The sequence below is a fragment of the Anoplopoma fimbria genome, chromosome 16, assembly GCF_027596085.1.
Source record: "Anoplopoma fimbria isolate UVic2021 breed Golden Eagle Sablefish chromosome 16, Afim_UVic_2022, whole genome shotgun sequence".
Taxonomy (NCBI): domain Eukaryota; kingdom Metazoa; phylum Chordata; class Actinopteri; order Perciformes; family Anoplopomatidae; genus Anoplopoma; species Anoplopoma fimbria.
Window position 1 is genome coordinate 25,041,087 of NC_072464.1, and position 20,821 is coordinate 25,061,907.

The 20,821-nt window shown below is 41.0% G+C and overlaps 2 protein-coding genes across 2 annotated transcripts in view; one reads left to right on the forward strand and one right to left on the reverse strand.

Annotated features, from left to right (window-relative positions):
* si:dkey-91i10.2 (uncharacterized protein LOC555224 homolog) overlaps nucleotides 1-10,893 on the forward strand; it is a 15,949-nt gene extending 5,056 nt beyond the window's left edge. The window contains exons 3-8 of the mRNA XM_054614795.1: nucleotides 4,295-4,520; nucleotides 5,738-5,960; nucleotides 7,267-7,856; nucleotides 8,944-9,089; nucleotides 9,918-10,424; nucleotides 10,457-10,893. Of these exons, the coding sequence (XP_054470770.1) occupies nucleotides 4,295-4,520; nucleotides 5,738-5,960; nucleotides 7,267-7,856; nucleotides 8,944-9,089; nucleotides 9,918-10,424; nucleotides 10,457-10,751 (1,987 nt within the window). The 3' untranslated portion in view covers nucleotides 10,752-10,893. The remainder of the gene's footprint in view (nucleotides 1-4,294; nucleotides 4,521-5,737; nucleotides 5,961-7,266; nucleotides 7,857-8,943; nucleotides 9,090-9,917; nucleotides 10,425-10,456) is intronic.
* Nucleotides 10,894-13,469: 2,576 nt separating this feature from the next.
* tsn (translin) lies at nucleotides 13,470-18,466 on the reverse strand. The gene is made up of 6 exons (XM_054615580.1): nucleotides 18,281-18,466; nucleotides 17,039-17,132; nucleotides 16,861-16,957; nucleotides 15,822-15,937; nucleotides 15,651-15,730; nucleotides 13,470-14,885 (listed from the first exon to the last, which is right to left on the reverse strand). The coding sequence occupies exons 1-6, from the start codon at nucleotides 18,344-18,346 to the stop codon at nucleotides 14,655-14,657; spliced, it is 684 nt and encodes a 227-aa protein (XP_054471555.1). The 5' UTR covers nucleotides 18,347-18,466; the 3' UTR covers nucleotides 13,470-14,654.
* Nucleotides 18,467-20,821: the final 2,355 nt, after the last annotated feature.

Below are 20,821 nucleotides of genomic sequence, written 5' to 3' on the forward strand. Positions count from 1 at the left end.
TCACATCCTCTGTCCTTACACCCTCACATCCTCTGTCCTTACACCCTCACATCCTCTGTCCTTAGACCCTCACATCCTCTGTCCTTAGACCCTCACATCCTCTGTCCTTACACCCTCACATCCTCTGTCCTTACACCCTCACATCCTCTGTCCTTAGACCCTCACATCCTCTGTCCTTAGACCCTCACCTCCTCTGTCCTTACACCCTCACATCCTCTGTCCTTACACCCTCACATCCTCTGTCCTTACACCCTCATCCTCTGTCCTTACACCCACATCCTCTGTCCTTACATCCTCTGTCCTTACACCTCACATCCTCTGTCCTTACACCCTCACATCCTCTGTCCTTACACCCTCACATCCTCTGTCCTTACACCCTCACATCCTCTGTCCTTACACCCTCACATCCTCTGTCCTTAGACCCTCACATCCTCTGTCCTTAGACCCTCACCTCCTCTGTCCTTAAACCCTCACATCCTCTGTCCTTACACCCTCACATCCTCTGTCCTTACACCCTCACATCCTCTGTCCTTACACCCTCACCTCCTCTGTCCTTAGACCCTCACCCCTCTGTCCTTACACCCTCACCTCCTCTGTCCTTAGACCCTCACATCCTCTGTCCTTACACCCTCACCTCCTCTGTCCTTAGACCCTCACATCCTCTGTCCTTACACCCTCACCTCCTCTGTCCTTAGACCCTCACCAGCAAATTCTCACATTCAAGAACCTCAAACCAGGTTGTTTTGCATTTTACCTGATTAATCACTAAACGATTAATTGATTAGCAGTTGATCACTTGTCTCCAATCGATGAGTCGACTCATCACATCAGCACTGCAGCTCCTTCATGGAGCCATTTGACATCCAACACCTCAAGAATCCCACGTGGATTCATCTTTTAGCTCCCACAATGCAACACGCTGCGGTTTAAATGTGACTTCAGGCTCTATGAATACATTTAAAGATATATTAATGAAACATGACTGTATTCTGTGTGATGTCTGCAGCCTGAGGTGTTTGACTTCCACCAGATCGTCTCTTTGTTTCAGAGCCAAACCTGCTGATGGAGCATGAAGCAGCTCTGGCTGTTATCACAGTAATATTCATGTTATTACACCTGCGAGGGTTTTATGGAACAGGAGCGATTCTTTCTATGTATTTGTCTCTATTAGATGCACACTCATACGTATATTTCATTGCAGTGATATGCATCAGCTGAAATGACAGGCGGGCTGATGCCGGTGTCACAGGGCGGCGTGTTGAGCGGTGATCGATCACATTCAGGGGTTTCCTGATAAATTAAGCTGCAGGTTATTACTTCCCGTGCATCAAAACAGTGTGTCAGATAACGCTGTGAGGGAAGGCCTTTAATGAGACGTCTGAGGGAACGAGCGGCTGGACGCTTCGAAACTGAATTCATCAGATCGGCCTTCTCTCCACGCTGGCGCCGGTTTCACATTTGGACATCTTTGCTTATTACATGTGTGACACACAAATATTTATGATTATTTAAAGGTCCCATTGTGTAAAATGTGAGATTTTCATTTCTTTTGTTACTATAAAGCAGAAACTGTGCCGTCAGAATCACAACAAAACATAATACAGATTATTTCACAGTTTTAAACGTGGACACAAGCTGTTGCCTGGCGACACAAAAGTTAACTTTAAAACTAGTTTAAGATTGAGAAAGATTACATTTAACGTTCTCTGTAAAGGTGAGTTTAGTTGTTTATCTTCTACTTTTTAGCTTTATTAGTTTGGACAACAAGGTAGGAGGAATCAGAGCTTCTCTTCAGAGTCATCATGAGCAACGTTAGGCTAACTAACTGACTTTTTAGTTCATTATAAATCTTGATCTACTCATTTCAAAACTAGTTTTGCTAAACTCTAGATTCAATGAATCCTTGTTGGTAGAACCAAATTATTTAGTGAGAAAATATGCAAACACTCGTTGGCTCCTGCTTGTCAATGTCATCTGATGATTTCATTTGTTTCACATCAGTTTAGATTAAACATCTATATCAAAACAAGCAGTTTGAAGATGTCATGAGTGAGTCATTTGTCACTGAAGGGTTTTAACGATTTATCAAGATATCTTGTTGAAAGATTGATCATTAATGGAAATAATCGGTTGTATTTAAAGTTACTACAGCTTTCATTTTGTGTTGACTTTGGGTCCCTTTAGAAAACCTCTCATTCTACTGGTTCTGGTTCTGCTGTGTCTCCCTTCCCCTTTAGAAGATCCAGCAATTTAAGAAACATGACAGAGAAAAGAAACGTTCAGGATCCAAAATCACCAAATCTCACATTTATGTTCCGCTGCTGTTGGATAGAAACGTTGATCAACATTAACAAAGCAGCCCGTCTCTTGTTTCATACAGCTCTGTGGAAAGAGGAGTCAATACTTCATGCCCTCACATCTTTCATCCTGAGAGCCGTTGACACTCTATTAAGGGTCTATTAAACCTGCTGAGCCCACAAAGAACCACAAACACATTTCATTTGAGTACAAATATAATAATCTTCTCAAACAGCTGAAACAAGAGTTTTGTTTTTTCTTGCAGTGATATTATATTTCACTCTGTGTTCACTATTTTTGTCTGCTGGACCGTGAAGCTCACCAGTGTTAGAAAAACTAAATCAATAAACTGCATACAGCTCGTGTTGTTAATAGTGTGTGAAAGCAGAATTTAAAGCTTTATTCTAAAGCTCCACTAATCAATATGTAATGTGAAAGGAACCCACAGGGAGTTATCAGCTTTTTATCAGCTTTTTATCAGCGTGTTGTTTTGGTTTGATTTACAGTTTCTGTTCAGTTATAAGGTTTTGATTTACTCTCTCAAACCTCTTTGTTCTGTCTGGCCGATAAAACAAGAGGAGAGACTTTTTGATAAAGATGTGAATGTCATTTATCTTTACACTCAGCAGGAAGTCGTCTTTTATTAACTTCTCTGTGATTGGTGGAGGTCGTACCTGCAGCCTGAGAGACACACCTCCAGCAGAGACAAAAAACACTGCAAACTACGGATGTATATCCTGTTAAAATCATAATTGAACGTATGTTATTATTTATAATCCGCGTCAATCAATATCAATACATTATTTATTTATCATAAAGTATCAGGCCTCTATTAACAAACATATTTTACCTGATGTTAGAGTATGGAATCAATTCTATTTATATATATATATATATATATATATTTTTATATTAATTTGGAAAACCTGTTGCATTGTAATACGTCCATTATGTTATTGGTTAGATTGATGTAAATATGTTTGGTTTTTTTGTCTGTTTTGAAACCAAACATTCATTCATCAGGTGTCCACAGTGTTGATGTTGTTTTTCGTCAGCTGGATGTTCAACACAACACATTTAAACGGCGTTATGATGTCACACGTGTGTTTTTGTGCTCATCTCAAGTTAAATTGATAAACTGGTCCGTCACAGACTAGTTTTTTAGCTTTTGTGCGTCTTTGTTGGAGAGTCAGTGGACGGAAATGAGGACGTAGAGAGACTATGAAGAATGACTTGCAACAAATGTCCCTCAGCTCTTTGTGCTTCATGCTCAGCTATGTATTTCTGTTTGTTGTGTGTTTTCACACATGCATTCATGCGTCTGTGTTCTGAGCTGAAGGGTGAGTGTGTGTTGGTGTGTTTGAGCTTCTGTCTCCATCACATGCTGACTGTCTGCTGCAGGAATGATTCCACAGCTACCAGACAAAGGAATGAAAGGGAAGAGTGTGTGTGTGTGTGTGTGTGTGTGTGTGTGTGTGTGTGTGTGTGTGTGTGTGTGTGTGTGTGTGTGTGTGTGTGTGTGTGTGTGTGTGTGTGTGTGTGTGTGTGTGTGTGTGTGTGTGTGTGTGTGTGTCCGTCCCCGGGGTTCAGGTGTTAATGTCCGTTGATGTGTCTAATTGCTGTCCTCCTGAGGAGGGTGGAGGGTTTTGGGGGTGGAGAGGCATTGATTTGGGTGTTTGAGGGCTAGAAAGATGATGAAGGAGGAGGAGGAGGGTGTGTAGCAGAGAAAGAGGAAGGCACAGCAGGAAGCAGAGAGGCATGTGAGCTGAGGAGGAGGAGGAGGAGGAGGAGGAGGAGGAGGAGGAGGAGGAATGAGTGACAGAGATGCTGTAAGGAGGAGAGAGCTCTGACAGAATTACAATTTCCACCCTCCTGACTTTTCCTCATTTTTCTTCCTCTCCCCAACATCCTGTTTCTCTTCCTCCTCTTCCTCCCCATTCTTTCTCTCTATCCCTCCCTCCCTCCCTTTCTCTCCCTCCTCTCTCTCCTCCACCAGCTGCAGTGCAGAGATCTCCGCCGAGGCCCCCGTCAGGCTGTCAGGTGACCGGGACGGAGGCTGTGACATCACCGCCCCCTCGGCCGACTGTCAGCCCTCCACCGTTGCCATGGAAACGCCGGCGACGGCCTGCAGAGCCGAGGCTGGCGACGACGACGACGAGACGCCTGCAGGAGGAGGAGGAGGAGGAGGAAGAGGAAGAGGAGGAGAGGAAGCAGGAGAATGCGTAAGGATCTCTATTTCCCTTTATTTCCTTTTTTTCATGTCTTTTCCTCGTTGGATCTGTTGGTGTTCAAGGATGACTGGGACAAGCCAGAGGACTGCGACACACACACACACACACACACACACACACACACACACACACACACACACACACACACACACACACACACACACACACACACTCACACACACACACACACACTCTGATGCAGAGGTATTTTGTTGAGACAGGAGCGAGCGTCTTCCAGCTGCAGCAGCTCGTCGTCTGAGGATGCAGTGAGAGGAGGACGGAGCTGGTAACCCTCTGCATGAATCCTCTCCGCCGGCTGCAGCTCGCCTCCATCTCCCTCTCTGCAGCTGCAGAACGCAGACATGGAGTCACATCCCGTTTGCATGCTACAGAGGCTGTAGGTGGTTTAGAGAGCAGATGTTACGAGGGAGCGTTTGCTTCTCGTCTTTATGTTTTTCGCAGCCTGCCTCTGCATTCCCAGAGCAACCCGTGCAATGTAATAATTCAGAGGAGCATGAATTATTCTGCTTCATGTTTCACCTGATTGCTGCAGGCTGTAAATCATGTTGCTCTCTGGTGAGGAGGTGAAACCCTCTCAGTCATGAGGAGCTGCTGGTTATCAGAGAACTGTGTGTTTGTGGAGGTCATCTGTCATGTAGAGCCGACCATCATCAGTGGATGTGGGGCGATGCCTCTGGGGTGAAGGGTCGCGTGTCGTAGCGGTGACCTCTGAACTTCCCACCTCTCTGGGGCTTCATAGACCCTAAAGAGGGATTTTAAAGGCCCCGTGAGGAGTGTTTGTCCGTGCAGGACGCTGCAGCAGCGTGTGACGGGGAATCCCTCGCTTCACCTAAAGAAAACCAGCCAGGAGACGCTTTGACTTCGAGGCCCGAAGGCTTGAAAGTTAAGATCAGAGCAGATTTCTGTGTGCGGTCGTGTTTGTATTTAGACTCCCGTTACAAAAAAAAACTTGGCAGACGATTAGTGCTGCGTCTCAGCATGAAATCTGGATTCTTGTCAGCTGTACGGGTCGGGATCAGAGAGATAACGGAGTTATGTAACGACGCCACCACGGTGACATGAACACTGTGACTCTCACTCTCTCGTCTCCTCCGAGAGGTCTGCCCTTCCTCTCCATCTGTTGCTATGGCAACGTGACCGACGTCTGATTGACACACGTGTCCTTCCTCTTTTTTTTTGTTCGGCAGCAGGCCGGTCTGGGCTGCCGGCGCTCCAGCTCGGACGCCGCCTACGAGCTGGCTGAGACGGTGAGGGCGCAGCGGGAGTGCCGTCTGCGGCCGCACTACAGCGACCCCATGCCGGCCGACGCCTCCAAACGCAAACAGCTGGAGATGAAGATCGCTGCGGCCGCACGGCTCCACGGACACCGCCGAGACCGGGACCGGGACCGAGACCGAGACCGGGACAGTGGTGAGTTCAGGGAACTATGTTCTGTTCTGTGTTTGATGCATAACATGTTATATTTTACTTTTGAGTAAATTATAATTAAACTAAAGCTACAATGCTCCAGCTGAGGCTGGCGGTTTACAACACGTACTGGAGAGCATTTATGCTTTTGTTCCTTTACAGTTTCTTTGTGAACTTCACAATAGTTGTGCAGAACAAAATAAGCATTAATAAGAAAAGTAAAGTCCTCCCTTTTGTGTCCATCGTGTTTTTCAAAGCCACAAACCGTGACTTCAGACCTCCACTCCGTAGGTTTGATAACGCCGCTGGACACGCCGCGCACTAATCGCTCCAATAACAGCTGATTCCTCCACATGTCCGCAGGAGTAGAATAAAAAAATGCAGAATTTAATGAAGACGAATCAGAGAAGGACACGTAGTGACTGATGAGACCCAATCAGGAAGTCTCTGTCCGCGTTTCAAAGATCCCTGTTTCTGTCTGTCCAGAATACAACGCAACTCTGGCGTCTGCAGTGCTTTCAGACGCTCAGTTTTATGGATTCTAAAACGCCGTAGTAAAAGATATGCGTTTTAAAACATAAACGGTGTACTGTGGATGTAGTCTTAGTGTCACGCTTGAATTCTGTGACCTTTGCACCCAGTCTTCACCTCTTCCTCCAAACAGAGTTCCCCTGATGGTTCTGTGTTCCTCCCCGTCAGTCAATATGCTAATACGCTAACACAGACTAGAAATACTTCTGTCCTCAGCACCAAAACAGTAACACCTATTTAAGATAGTAGCACATCTGTAATGACCCAGGTGTGTGGATAAAACATTTAAAACCTTTAGCAGCTCAACAGTTTGAACACCTGCACACTGGCATCGACATGCATGAGGTCAAAGGTCAAGTCCTTGACTGGAGGCTTATTGGAAGAAGATGAAATCTATAATTGTTTCTTCATTCTGACGTGAGCAGTAATGACGAGTCCAGATTGAAGGGGCGTACATTAGTTTGTTTTATTTTACTAAATTATTTTATTTTAAATTATTTTATTTTACTAAATTATTTTATTTTACTAAATTATTTTATTTTACTAAATTATTGTATTTTACAAAATTATTTTATTTTACAAAATTATTTTATTTTATAATTTGTTTTATTTTACTAAATTATTGTATTTTACTAAATTGTTTTATTTTACTACGGTTGTATTGCCTTGTTTTTGCTTCTTTGTCTGTCAAAGCACTTTGTGAACTCTGTTTTTTAAGGTTCTATATAAATAAATGTCTAATTATTATTATTCATTTTATCATCCTCCCTCTCTCCAGCTCCAGCAGCCCTTCGTGGTCGGTCTGAGCCGCCCGGAGAGGAGCGCCAGGCGGGTCTGGGCGTGACGCGGTCCGGGCAGCACCGCTGGAGCACCATCAGCAGCCTGAGCGTGGACAGCGGCGTGGTCGGCCTCAGCGATGAGCGCGAGGAGGAGGACAGCGAGCCACGACGCTACCGCCGGACCCGGGGGTCCGAGGTGGAGCGGGTGGACAGCGGCATCGGACCCGGTCTGTCCCGCACCTGGAAGAGACCTTCGGCCTCGCTCCGGGCCTGGGAGGCCCAGAGACCCTGTCCGGACTGCGGGCTCCGGGACGGGGCCTCCAGAGAGCGAGGAGAGCGAATGTGTGAACGCTGCTCCAAGCTGCGCACCGAGCGCAAGGAAGCCATCCTGGAGTTCCTGAACACGGAGTCGAGCTACGGGGAGGACCTGAGGATCATCCGGGAGGAGTTCTTCAGCCCCATGCAGAGCGCCGGGCTGCTGACGGCCGAGCAGCTCGCCGTGGTGTTCAGCAACGTCCAGGAGCTCATAGACGTCAACGACCGCTTCACCGAACACCTGCAGGACAGCATCGACCAGGCCTTCGACCAGGTGACCTCACGCACACATTAGACTGTCAGAATTGAACAACGGGGTTAAAGCTCTTAGGTAGGGAGTTAGACAGGAAGGTAGGTAAACAGGTAGACAAGAAGGTAGACAGGTAGGCAGACAGGGAAGTAGGTAGACAGGTAGACAAGAAGGTAGACAGGTAGGCAGACAGGGAAGTAGGTAGACAGGTAGGTAGACAGAAAGGTGGACAGGTAGGTAGTTAGACAGGTAGGTAGTTAGACAGGTAGGGAGTTAGACAGGAAGGTAGGTAAACAGGAAGGTAGGTAAACAGGAAGGTAGGTAAACAGGAAGGTAGGTAAACAGGTAGACAAGAAGGTAGACAGGTAGGTAGACAAGAAGGTAGACAGGTAGGTGGTTAGACAGGAAGGTAGGTAGACAAGTAGGTGGACAGACAGGTAGGTGAACAGGAAGGTAGTTAGACAGGTAGGTAGACAGAAAGGTGGACAGGTAGGTAGTTAGACAGGTAGGGAGTTAGACAGGAAGGTAGGTAAACAGGAAGGTAGGTAAACAGGAAGGTAGGTAAACAGGTAGACAAGAAGGTAGACAGAAAGGTGGACAGGTAGGTGGTTAGACAGGAAGGTAGGTAGACAAGTAGGTGGACAGACAGGTAGGTGAACAGGAAGATAGTTAGACATGTAGCTAGACAGGAAGGTAGGTAGACTAGGAGACAAGAACATCTCTGGTGGTCAAATGCTGTTTGCAATGTGAAAAATGAACTTTTAATCTGAATTTCTATGAACAAAAACTCCTTAAAGTGTTCAGAGAAACAACACGATAACTGATGATGATAGTTTGTGACAACTGAAAGCTCCAGAATGATGAGATTGTTTCCTCAACCGGTCATTTTTATTGATTCTAGTACCATCATTTATCCATTTCCATCCAGATACCGACACAAATCTGTAAAAAAGTCTTGCAAGATGTTGATCGCTCATTTGCTTCATCATGTCTTCTGCTGCTTCACCGGGAAGCTTGAAGACACAATAATGGACAAAGACTGATTGTTTCCCAGTGAAAGACTTGTTTAATGAGTCACATTGACCGTTTCTCTGGTGTGGTTTGTCCTCAGGGAGATGAGGATCTGCTCACCGTCTACATAGGAGAGATCTTTCTGGAGTTCGTCAACATGCTGCCGGCCTTCCAGACCTACTGCCTGCAGCAGTCCACCTCGGTCAACATGCTCAACACGCTGGAGAAGGAGAAGGAGCTCCTCAGGTAGATTCTACTTCCTGTTAGTGTGTGTGTGTGTGTGTGTGTGTGTGTGTGTGTGTGTGTGTGTGTGTGTGTGTGTGTGTGTGTGTGTGTGTGTGTGTGTGTGTGTGTGTGGTGTAAAAGTTCATGCCACAGCCGGTTTCTGTGATTCTTAATGGAAGAGACAGATGATATCACTTATTCAGAAGAAGGTCTATTCTGAGAGCAGAGCTGCTATGATTCATATTTTTAGACAGCTCGACCATGAGTCAGTTCATTCTGTGATTAACAGGCGGCAACCTCTGGTGAATGAAGCCCATGGGGAAATGTGTTGAAGCTGCATTCTCTCTCCTGCCCACCAGGGGGCGACTCCTCTGGTTGTATAGAAGTCTATGAGAAAATGACTCTACTTCTCTCTTGATTTATTCCCTCAGTAAACATTGTAAACATGAGTTTATGGTCTCAATCTCTAGTTTCAAGTCTTCTTCAATACAGCATGATGTTCATTTAGTAAATGATGCTCCATTTAGAGTCAAACAGACCATAAAGCAGGGGATGCTTTAGGGCGGGGCTACACACTGATTGACAGGTCCACACCAGAGACGTATACGCCGTCTCTACGTCACTCCTCCTCAGTCCATATATGGTCACTTCCTGTTCACTGGTTGAAAAAAACCAAGATGGCGACGAGCAAAACGCAGAACTCGAGGCTTCAAAACGGGGGTCCACAAACCAATGGGTGACGTCACCATGACAACGTCCACTTCTTATAACAGTCTGTGGTTATTTCCAGTAATCAGATTAAGAGTTTTACACTTTTAACTGAATCTTTCTCTCGTTCTCTCTTTTCAGAATCTTCCTAGACGTTTCCCAGAATGACAACACGGCACTGCGGCGCATGAACTTGCGCTCCTTCCTCATGGCGCCCCTCCAACGGGTGACCAAGTACCCGCTCCTGCTGAGCCGCATCATCAAGGTCACCCCCGAGTGCCACCCGGACTACGCCCGTCTCCGCGAGGCCAAGAGTCGGGTGGAGTCCCACCTGGAGCACATCAACATGAAGACCAAGCAGGAGGGCAACGGCGTCACCTGGTCGCTCCGCTCGTTCCGCCGCGACAGCCGCAAAAACCGTGAGGTCATCAACATCGAGATGCGGGAGGTGTCGATGAAGACGGTGGGCTGGGCGAGGGAGAACACGCGGTTCGTCATGGAGGGACCCCTGCAGCTGTCCCAGCCGGCGGACGGTCAGTGGGTGAAGAAGGGCAGCAAGGCCCTCAAGTTCCAGAACGTCCAGAGTCTGCTGATGGTGAAGATACAGCGGCCCGTCGACGCCGCGGGGCAGGGCGGCGACCAGGGGGCGCGGGGGATAGCGGAGAGGGCGGCGGGGACAGCATCCGAGACGGCGTTCTGGTTCTGATCAAGGACAAGAGCAGCGGAAAGTTCACGGTGCTCAGAGAGCCGATCCGCCTGGGAAACTGCGTGGTGTCGACGGACCCGGACTGCGAGGACACGTTCGAGGTGCTCGACATCCGGCGGGAGTCTTTCGTCTTACGCGCCTCGGACAAATCCCGCACGCAGCAGTGGTTCCATCAGATCAAGAGGTACACTCGAGACCTGGGCACCTGGAGGAAAAGACGCAACGCGTTGCCCAACATCATGATCAACACAAACCAGACCCGCTCCTGAGACTCGCCTCCGTCACACTGTAAATAACCTGCAAAACTAAACCGACAACGAGAAGCATTTCTGAGCGACGGCGCTGTTAAAACCGTAGAAATAGAAAAGAAGTAGACGGACAGTCTCATTTAAATCAACGCAGCAGTGAAGGTCAGAGCGCCGGATGTTTTTATCCGTACTGTTCGATTGTTGTAGCAACAAACATCCGTAAAAACTAATCAGACTTACGGGAGTCGTGGACTCACTGAGGTGAGGTTTAGTAGTAGCGACTAAAACGGTTCATAGCGTAGAGTAAACGTAAAACCTTCATGCTTCATCCTCGCACTTTTGTCAAGAAAGGAACATTTCTGTCACCACATCAGCAACAACTTTGTTTGGGTCATTTTCCTTAACCGGTGCAGCATCAAAGCATGGTGGAATTAGCAAACTAGCAAACTAACTAGCCATCCGCTAAATTAGTAAAAATTTAAAACCTTCATGCTTCATCCATACACTTGTCACAGCGTAGGAAAGAACATTCCTATCACCAGATGAGTTACAGCTTTGTTTTGGTCATTTTCTGTAACAAGTGCAGTATTAAAGCATGGTGGAATAGATAGCTAACCAAGTAAACATCCACTAAACTAGTAACATTTTAACAACTTAATGCTTCACCGAACACTCTCGTCATAGCGTTGGAAAGAACATTGATTTCACCTAATGAGTGACTATGTTCTGTAGCAAGTGCAGCATTAAAGCATGGTGGAATAAAGGGGCTAGCTAATGAACTAGCCAGCCGCTACATATGTCAAATTTCAAGAACTCAATGCTTAATCCATACACTCATGTCACAGCGTAGGAAATATCTTCGCCATCGCCAGATGAGTTACAACTTTGTTTGGGTCATTTTCTGTAACCAGTGTAGCATGAAAGCATTGCTAATTCCACCATGCTTTAATGCTGCACTGGTTAAAGAAAGGAATACAGCGGGCTGGAGGCAAGCAGCTGTGCAAGCAGTCCTGCTGCTGGGGAGAAAGATACGCTAGCTAGGTAACTAGTGCAAGTTCCACCATGCTTTAATGCTAAGTCACTCCCCACAACGCTGTACAACAACAAGCGAGCGTTATCCAGCTAACTAGAGAGCCATCCGTCTCCGGAGCTGGAAACTGACGTGGTTTTCACCATAACAACTAACAACAATCGCCATTTTCCTTTTTAAACAAGTCAAATGAGCGGGGAAATCAGTTCAATGTCCGTTCTACTCCTGTTTCTATTTCTATGATTAAAAGATTTCAGTATAAAGAATCTTTCTCAAAGTCCCGGGAGAGAAAGATAAAGCACTTTTCTTCCCTACAGAGCTATAAGTGCGTCCTACTGTCATGAAGTTACGTATGAAGACTGAAGTCGTTAAAAGACAAATATCAGATTCCTGGACAACCAAAAAAAAGAACTTGGGCTGAGCTCGTCGGCCTTGATTGTAAAGACTGTTTGCTCCTGGAGGAAAAACGGTGCGTCTGTTGAAGAGCATGACTGAAAACATGGCTGACTGCAGAAAAAAGAGAAGAATTGTAATGTAGTTTTTTTTATAAGAGACGTTGGGTTTGGTCGGTGGTTTCTGTTTGTCGTCACTGCCCTCTCCCCTCTGTGTGTGTCGCCCTCTACTGGACGTCGGCGGTACAACAACCTTCACTGCCAGAGATGCAGTTACTTCCTGTATCACTGTGTTTAAATACTCACACGACAGCAATAATCTCTGCCAGCTCCAAAACACGTAGCTACTGTTCATGCATTTAATTAAACACTGTTTACAGAGTTTCATGTGGTGGATTTAATGAAATGGAAGCAGCTGGAGTGGAGATAACCGTGGTGCAATGAGAGCAGTTTGTAGTCGACCTCCTTTAACTGTTGACATCATGTCACACAGGTGAAGAATCAAACACCACAGTTTCCTTTCCCTGTGTGTTGAGTGCAGAGTTTTTCAACCTCGGGTTCAGGAGCTCATGTGGGGCCTCACAGACCGGACCCCGGGCCAGAAGTATTAATATCTGTTTGATTTGTTTTATAGGGCTGCAACAAACTGTTTTGCATTCATCTGATTAATCATTTCATCTACAAAATGCCTCAAATTCTAAGAAGAGTTTTTCTATTTCTTGGTTATTTAATTTGCTATTATATTAGAAAATGCAACATTTGAGAAACAGGAAGCAGCAAATGTATCAGTTAATCAATTAATTATCAAAATTGTTGGGTCAATCAACAAATCTATTGACAATTATGATAAAGAATTAAATATATTTGGGTTTAAATGTCACTATTTTTATATAATCCCAGTGGTCACATGACCCTGAACCCATGAAACAAACATTTAAAGGTTGAAAAGCTGTTTCTTGACTAAAACAAAGAAAAGCGTCTCCACTTTGTTGTCACGGCGGTCTGGACTGTGTTATCATGTGACCTAGCGATGAGCTGTTGTGCCTTGGTATTGATTACTGTTATGCTACTGAATTATTGACAACCTGTCACCGTAGCATTGATCTCCATTCAGACGTCACCTCATCAAGATCAATTCACAGGCAATATGACGACTCCTCTGGCCAGCTGATGATTTGTTAAGGCTCTTATTTAAGTGTGTTTTTATTATTTATGAGGGCTTTATTTTATTTAATGCACTTTATTATGATTCAGAGGCCGAACGCTCTCCTGCAGAGCGGCTGGTTAAACTTTCATTCTTCACACTAGAAGGATCTAAACGTCAGCAGGTCGTCATGAAACCAAACCCGTCTTGTGTTTGAGATGAAGTAGCACTAGAAGAGGTAGCAGATCACTGCGTCGCCACGACGACCAAGAAAGAAAAACAAACCGGCTGAGCTGCAAACGGGTTCTTTTGTTCTCCTCATTTGCATTTTTGGACGACCTGATGTATTATCTCCCCCCCGATGTAACATATTGTGAATTATATTAAAAAGATTTTAAACACGACCTCCTCTTCTTGTGCAATTCTCTCATTTTTATTCTTTTTTTATAAAGTGTGACGCAGATGGAAATGTTAGAATGTAGAAATATATTTACAGTCGGTTTTTTTAAGCATCTTTTAAGACAACTGATTCAAAGACAGGAATACAGAACGGTACAAGGGAAGAGCACGTCATCACTGCAGGACACAGGTGAGAAGCAAAACTAGACCTGCAAGATGGAAACAAAGGCACACATGCAGCACAAACATATCGCCAGCAGCTCCTGGAGCCTCATTTATTGAAGTAAAGGTGAATAAAGGTTTGGAGCTTATGACCAAAAGACATCTTTATCAAAGTGAGAAATCATCTAATCATGTTATAATGCTGTAAAATGGTTTTATTGGATTTTAAATGGAATCATCTGATTGTTTGTGTTGAATATTTCCTTCATAAATGAGGCTCCTGTTTGTTTGGATTCATCCCAGAATGTTGAATTATTCCTTTAATTATAATTATAATGAGTATCCGGGGGAATAAAGTAACCATCTCAGTTGCTAGGCAGATATCGTTGTCTGGTGACGGTTTAGAATAATAATATTGACAACATGAGGCATTAGGACCCAAACAGGATCTGGTTTCAGACGTACAGTCCTGGTTGTGTTTCTCAGAATGTTCCCCTTTTCAAATAAACACAAACACATTTTTCCTTTTTTTTGCAAATAAACAGACAAAAAGAGAGAAAGATCTCCTGTTTAACATCAATACAAAGTGATGCAATAAGAACAAACTGATTCAGAATCAGCTCCGTAAACAATAAGATGAAGCTTAAAAAAAACAAACAGCCACAAACTGAATGTTGGATCTTGAACAGTCATTCGTTCATCTGAAGCTCCTCTCACTCACTCCGCCCGTCCTCGGCTGCCGGAGCACCGTGGGTTTGATCCCCCAGGCGTGTGTCGCGGTGGCTCTCCGGGTGTCTCTACTTGTCCGCGGGGGTGTCGGCCTCCTTGGCGAGCCCGCGGATGGACAGGTCGTACACCACCTCCTCGATCTTCTTCACGTCGTACTTCAGGCCGTCGTACCGCTTCCTCAGCGGGTCGTTCTTCAGGTTCAGCAGCCGGAAGCCCGAGTCCAGCTCGTTGATGAAGTTAGAGATGCGGAGCGGCCGGGTGTAGTCGCCCGCCGTCACGCTGTTCACCGCCAACCGAGACTGGAGGAGGAGGAGGGAGGGGAGGTTAGAGGAAGGAAAGACAGTCATCACTAAACAATAGATTCATTATTTAAGGTTATTTATTTAAATCTAAACGTTATGATAACGGTTGAAAATCCACAACATTTCCACATTATGGCCGTACTATTATTATTCTTGGGAGTTTTTTTTAATGATCATTTAGTTTCATATTACTTTTCTTTTATACATATATTAAAAAAAGTGTTTTACATACATATATATAAAATATATATATTTTACATATATATATAGATACATATAGATAAAATATATATACATAGGACAATGATCTTTGCTCTCAAACAAATATTTTATTAATTATTAAAATTAATCAGTTTAGTTTATTTAATATTACTTTCTTTATTGATTTATTATTATTCTTTTTATATAAAGGACAATGATTTTTTACCTTTAAACCTATTATTTTTTACTAAAAAATGTAAACAAAATACAAACTGCCACAAAAACATGGCAAACAATTAAGGTGAAATCTTCCAGTTTATGTTTTTATTTGACCAAAAGTCCAATCATATAAAAATGAGAGAAGCATCATATCTTTAATACAAAACTTGCTTTAAATTAGTTTTATTTTCATTGATGAGTTAATCAACACTTGTATTAGGTACAGCTACAGTCCTGTAAATAAATGATTTCTTCATGAAGTGTTCAGGTTATTAACATCTTAAAGAAATAAAAGCAGGTGTTCCTAATAAACTGACCACCAACAGAAACCACATCACTCACCAGTTCACTGGCCATGATGAGCACACCTGCCAGGTAGTCCTCCACGTCCAGGTGGAAGCCTTTCTCCCTCACCACCTCGACTGATGAAGAGGAGGACAGAAGAAGAAGAAGAGTGAAGCCTCATTCATAACTCAGTGACAGTTAAACTCTGAAACACAAACAGGAACCTACTGCCGAGGATCTTGGCCACTTCCTCCCGGACCACCAGAGTCTCCGTCTCCAGGTAAACGACGAAGGCAGCGAGGAACGCCAAACGCTGCAGGACGAAGCGCCAGTGTTCATGGAACCTGAAGACGGATCGGAGAGAGACCAGAAGACGGTTAGAAACAGAGAACTGATGCTGCATTTCATCAGTAAGAATTCTCTGTAAATGTTATTTTTTCATTCATATGTTCCATGTATTTTATTTTAACAATTTTTTGAATATTTTTTTTAAATTTATTACATTTTTTTGTCTTTGTCAAAGATATATGTTTTCATGCTTGGACAACATTCCAATAATATCTCTGTTGTTTAATTTTACTACAAGTGTATCTTGATTTCCTGATTTGTTCCGTTTTGTTGTTTAAAAATAAAATAAAAAGTGGGAAAAAATATATAACAGTTAGAACTGTCTTCTGATCATGTGACCGATCTCAAAAAGGTTCCCAACTATTATATCAAATCCAGAGATCATCACCTCTCACATAAACACATCTCTGATTAAGGGAGAAGATTGTTTAGCTTTAAAATGCACGCTGATGACTTACGTTCTACTTCCAGAGGAGAAAAATCCATATATTCTTTAAGTGTGGACATTCTACGGTGTGCAGAATAAAAGAAGGACTACGTTAACGGTAAAAACATTTGTTAAAAGATCCTCACATTGTCAGATAAGTAAGAAAGACTTCATTTGATTTTTTTTAATGAAGTTTGGTTCTACACTCGTGGGACAAAATATATCAGACAGCAGAGCGTAGCGTCATCTAGATTTGTAGAAAAAGTGACACCTTTTGTGCCATCTTATCAACCTGGATAACGTTATATATAAGTTATATATACTGTTTAATAACGTCAATCATTTACGACTTCTGTCATAATAATGACGTTTCTGCAGGTTACCTTTGTATGACTGAACTAACTGAACTTAAGATAAGATAAGATAAGATAATCCTTTATTAGTCCCGCAGCGGGGAAATTTTCTGTAACCATGGTGACGAGTGTCTCTTACCTGTAATACTGCTCCACAGGAAACTTTGTCTTCAGGTCGCCGAGCTGCGTCCTGACTGTGCAGAACAACTCCCGAGCTCTTGCACATTTACTGGGAACTAATGAGATGCATTATTTAAATATGTACAACTCTAAACAACATCATTCATCAGTTAAAACAAAGTGTCTTAAACGCTCACTTTCTTTGAACCCTGACGTCTGGTGCACACTCTGGAGGACGGTCAGTATTTCTCTGGCAGTCTGCTCCAACGTCTGGACCACTTTACGGATATCCTGAAACAAAGTGGTTTTATTAAGACAACAGACAACATCTTCTCTCACTTATCAGTTTAACATAACGTACAATCCAAAGACAAAACCACTATATATAATGTATATATACTTTTAAGGGATCATTGTCACCTTCTCTGTGACTTTGTATTAAATGTATTATCATGCATTAAAATCATTCCCTGCTGGGAAATAAAACTGAGGATGCTGAAATCTAAATGATGTTATTTGGCTTAATATTAATTAATATAATAAAAATAAATATATATATAATATAATATAAAAAATATAAAATATATATATATAATATAAAATATATAAATATATATATATAATATAAAATATATAAATATAATAAAATATATAAATATATATAATATAAAATATATATATAATATAAAATATATATATGTATATAATATATAAATATATATAATATAAAATATATAAATATATATATAATATAAAATATATAATATATATAATATAAAATATATATATATATATATAAATATAAAATAAATATATATATAATATAAAATATATATAAATATATAATATATATAATATAAAATAAATATATATATATATATAAAATATATATATAATATAAAATATATATATAATATATAAAATATATATATAAATATATAAAATATATATATATATATAATATAAAATATATATATATATATATATAAAATATATATATAATATAAAATATATATATATAATATAAAATATAAAATATATATATATATAAAATATATAAATATATATATAATATAAAATATATAAATAATATAAAATAAATATATATATATATATATATATAAAATATATATAAATATAATATAAAATATATATATAATATAAAATATATAAACAGTCACACGTGGTCAGATAACACAGACCTTCTTTTTAAATGAAGTCTGGTGTGACGTCACAGCGTCCTTTAAGGCGCCTGCGCACTGTGACGGACGGCCGGACGTCACGTGACCCCTCTCCTCAGGATCAATAACACGCCAGCGACGCGGGAGAACCACGTGACGTCACCGGCGGAGGGTTGCGGGCTGACCACGTGGGTTAGCATGCTAGCTGGCTAGCAGCGAGCTAGCCCCGCCAGCGGCCGCTCCGCTCACACAGCCTACCTCTCTGACGTCCTGGTCGGCGCTCAGGAAGCCCCGGATGTAGCTGAACATCTCGGTGACGGACATGTTGTGATGCTAAGCTAGCTGAGCTAAGTCATAGAGAGGGAACACGACGTGCAGGAGAACCGCCAGCTGCCTCCGCGCTGCTCCGAGTGTCGCGCCGAGATGACGTCATCGGCCGTCGCCTTGTCGCTTTTTTGTTTTTGTTTTCCTGAAAATGTCTTTATTTGTTTGTTTTATGCATTTAAATAAAGGAAAGATGATGACAACTATTATTATTATTACTTTTCTTTTATACATATATTAAAAAAAGTGTTTTACATACATATATATATAAATATATATATTTTACATATATATATAGATACATATAGATAAAATATATATATATAGATATATATAGATAAAATATATATACATAGGACAATGATCTTTGCTCTCAAACAAATATTTTATTTATTAAAATTAATCAGTTTAGTTTATTTAATATTACTTTCTTTATTGATTTATTATTTTTATATAAAGGACAATGATTTTTTACCTTTAAACTTATTATTGTTTACTTAAAAATGTAAACAAAATACAAACTGCCACAAAAACTTGACAAACAATTAAGGTGAAATCTTCCAGTTTATGTTTTTATTTGACCAAAAGTCCAATCATATAAAAATGAGAGAAGCAGCTTTTTGTTTGTTTTATGCATTTAAATAAAGGAAAGATGATGACAACTATTACAAATAGGAAAATAATAAAATAAATAATATTAATACCAACAATATTATGTATTTTTACATGTATATACTTTGCATTATTTTGGGAAACAATTAAATATTGTTTTAATAATAGATTCATAGATAACAATGTAACAATAAATCATTTTATTTTTCTGAAAGATGAAAAGCTTTTTTAATTCAATGATAAAAAGGCTATCAATGCAAAACAAATGCTAACAGGCTGAATTTAAATCACACTTTATTATATAAGGTATATAACATACCAACAATATAATTCCATCCATTGTTTTCATCCATCATGTTTAATTTATATCACTAAATTGTACGCTTGCAAACATTTACACAACTGTAGTCTGTAACAAAGTAACACACATTTTATGATATTATAAGACTGCTAACAGTATTTACACATTCTTTTTTCTCTGTTGTGCAAAGGAAGGATATTAATCTAATTTAAGTACTACTGCCGTGAATGGAAAACTATAATTATTTACACAAGGTGGGTCTTCCAGCAGGTTTGTGGTTTATTACATGATATGGTATTATTTATGGACTATTCTTTTTATGTTATACTTTTGTATGTTTATCTTTATGGAGCACACATTGTAATACAAACAAGATATTGCAAAGAATACATACATATATTAATTAAATATAAACCAAAACATTTAATAAATCAGGGATAAAACTAACATTATATAAATTATTATTATTATATATAAATTAAGATCTGAATCACTTAGTATAGATAAGAACAAACAGCAGCAAAGTCCTCAGACATAAGGAAAACAATCTGTCTTTCTATTTTACAAGAATATATTTATTAATTCATGAGGAAAATAAATTGGAATAATCTATAAACTAAACAAAGGAGGGTTTGATGTTTCTATACATGATATTTACCAATAAGAATGATCTCATTTCATAAATAGATGAGTTTATATTTGTATGAGGATGTAATTGTTTTGGTGGTTTTATTCTGAAGGAACAGCTGACGCGCTGCATTACGTCATTCGTCCTGTTGATGGAGCCAAAGCAGCGCGTTGCTAATGTTGCCTTCAGGTGCTGCTCGGAAAAAAAGACATTAGACCCAAAACAGTAACACCTCATCCAGCCCCATCCATGGATACTAGTTCAACAAGTATTCTTATTACAGTCAAGTCACTAAATTGTGATAAAATAATATATAAATATTAATCTGTAATTTAACTATCTACATTTTTTGGAATTACTCACAAATTGGACTCACTGAATCTTATTTTTTGTAATTTGCAAAGCAACATTATACTGAGCCCCTTAAATTTAAAAATACCACGACTTGAGTTGATACATTTTAAATATAGATAATAACTAATAAAAGCAAACATAATCACGTATACAAACAAGATAATAACTATTATTTAAAAAAGAGATAATGACATGTACAAACGAGATAATAAACAAACAAAGAAAATACAACCTGAGCAAACTAAATAATACCTTTAAAAACAAGATAATAACTTTTGAAAAAGCAGAAAAAACAAAAACAATATAAAGCTTTTTTAAATGCATAATAACTTAGTCAAACAAGATAAAAAAAAATACTTTTTGAACTTTGATTTATCTCATAATGAATTGACTGATTTCCCTTTAGTGTGTTTTCTATTTTTACTCTATCAACCTGTTACTTTCTGATCCATCCCTCTCGCTTATGTCTGCTCCTCTTGCAGTGCTCAGGTTTCCTACGGCCCCAGAACGCCTCTCCGCGGAGCGCAGCTGACGCAGAGCAGCAGTCCAGCCTCCTGCAGCCCTGCAGACACAGAGCGGC

Bases quoted from the DNA above. Each gene is read 5' to 3' on its own strand.
- tsn (XM_054615580.1), bottom strand. From the start codon at position 18,346: ATGTCCGTCACCGAGATGTTCAGCTACATCCGGGGCTTCCTGAGCGCC. The intron at 16,958-17,038 runs GTGAGCGTTTAA...GCATCTCATTAG, and splicing joins GACGTCAGGGTTCAAAGAAA to TTCCCAGTAAATGTGCAAGA. The intron at 14,886-15,650 runs GTGAGTGATGTG...CTCCTCCTCCAG, and splicing joins TCATCATGGCCAGTGAACTG to TCTCGGTTGGCGGTGAACAG.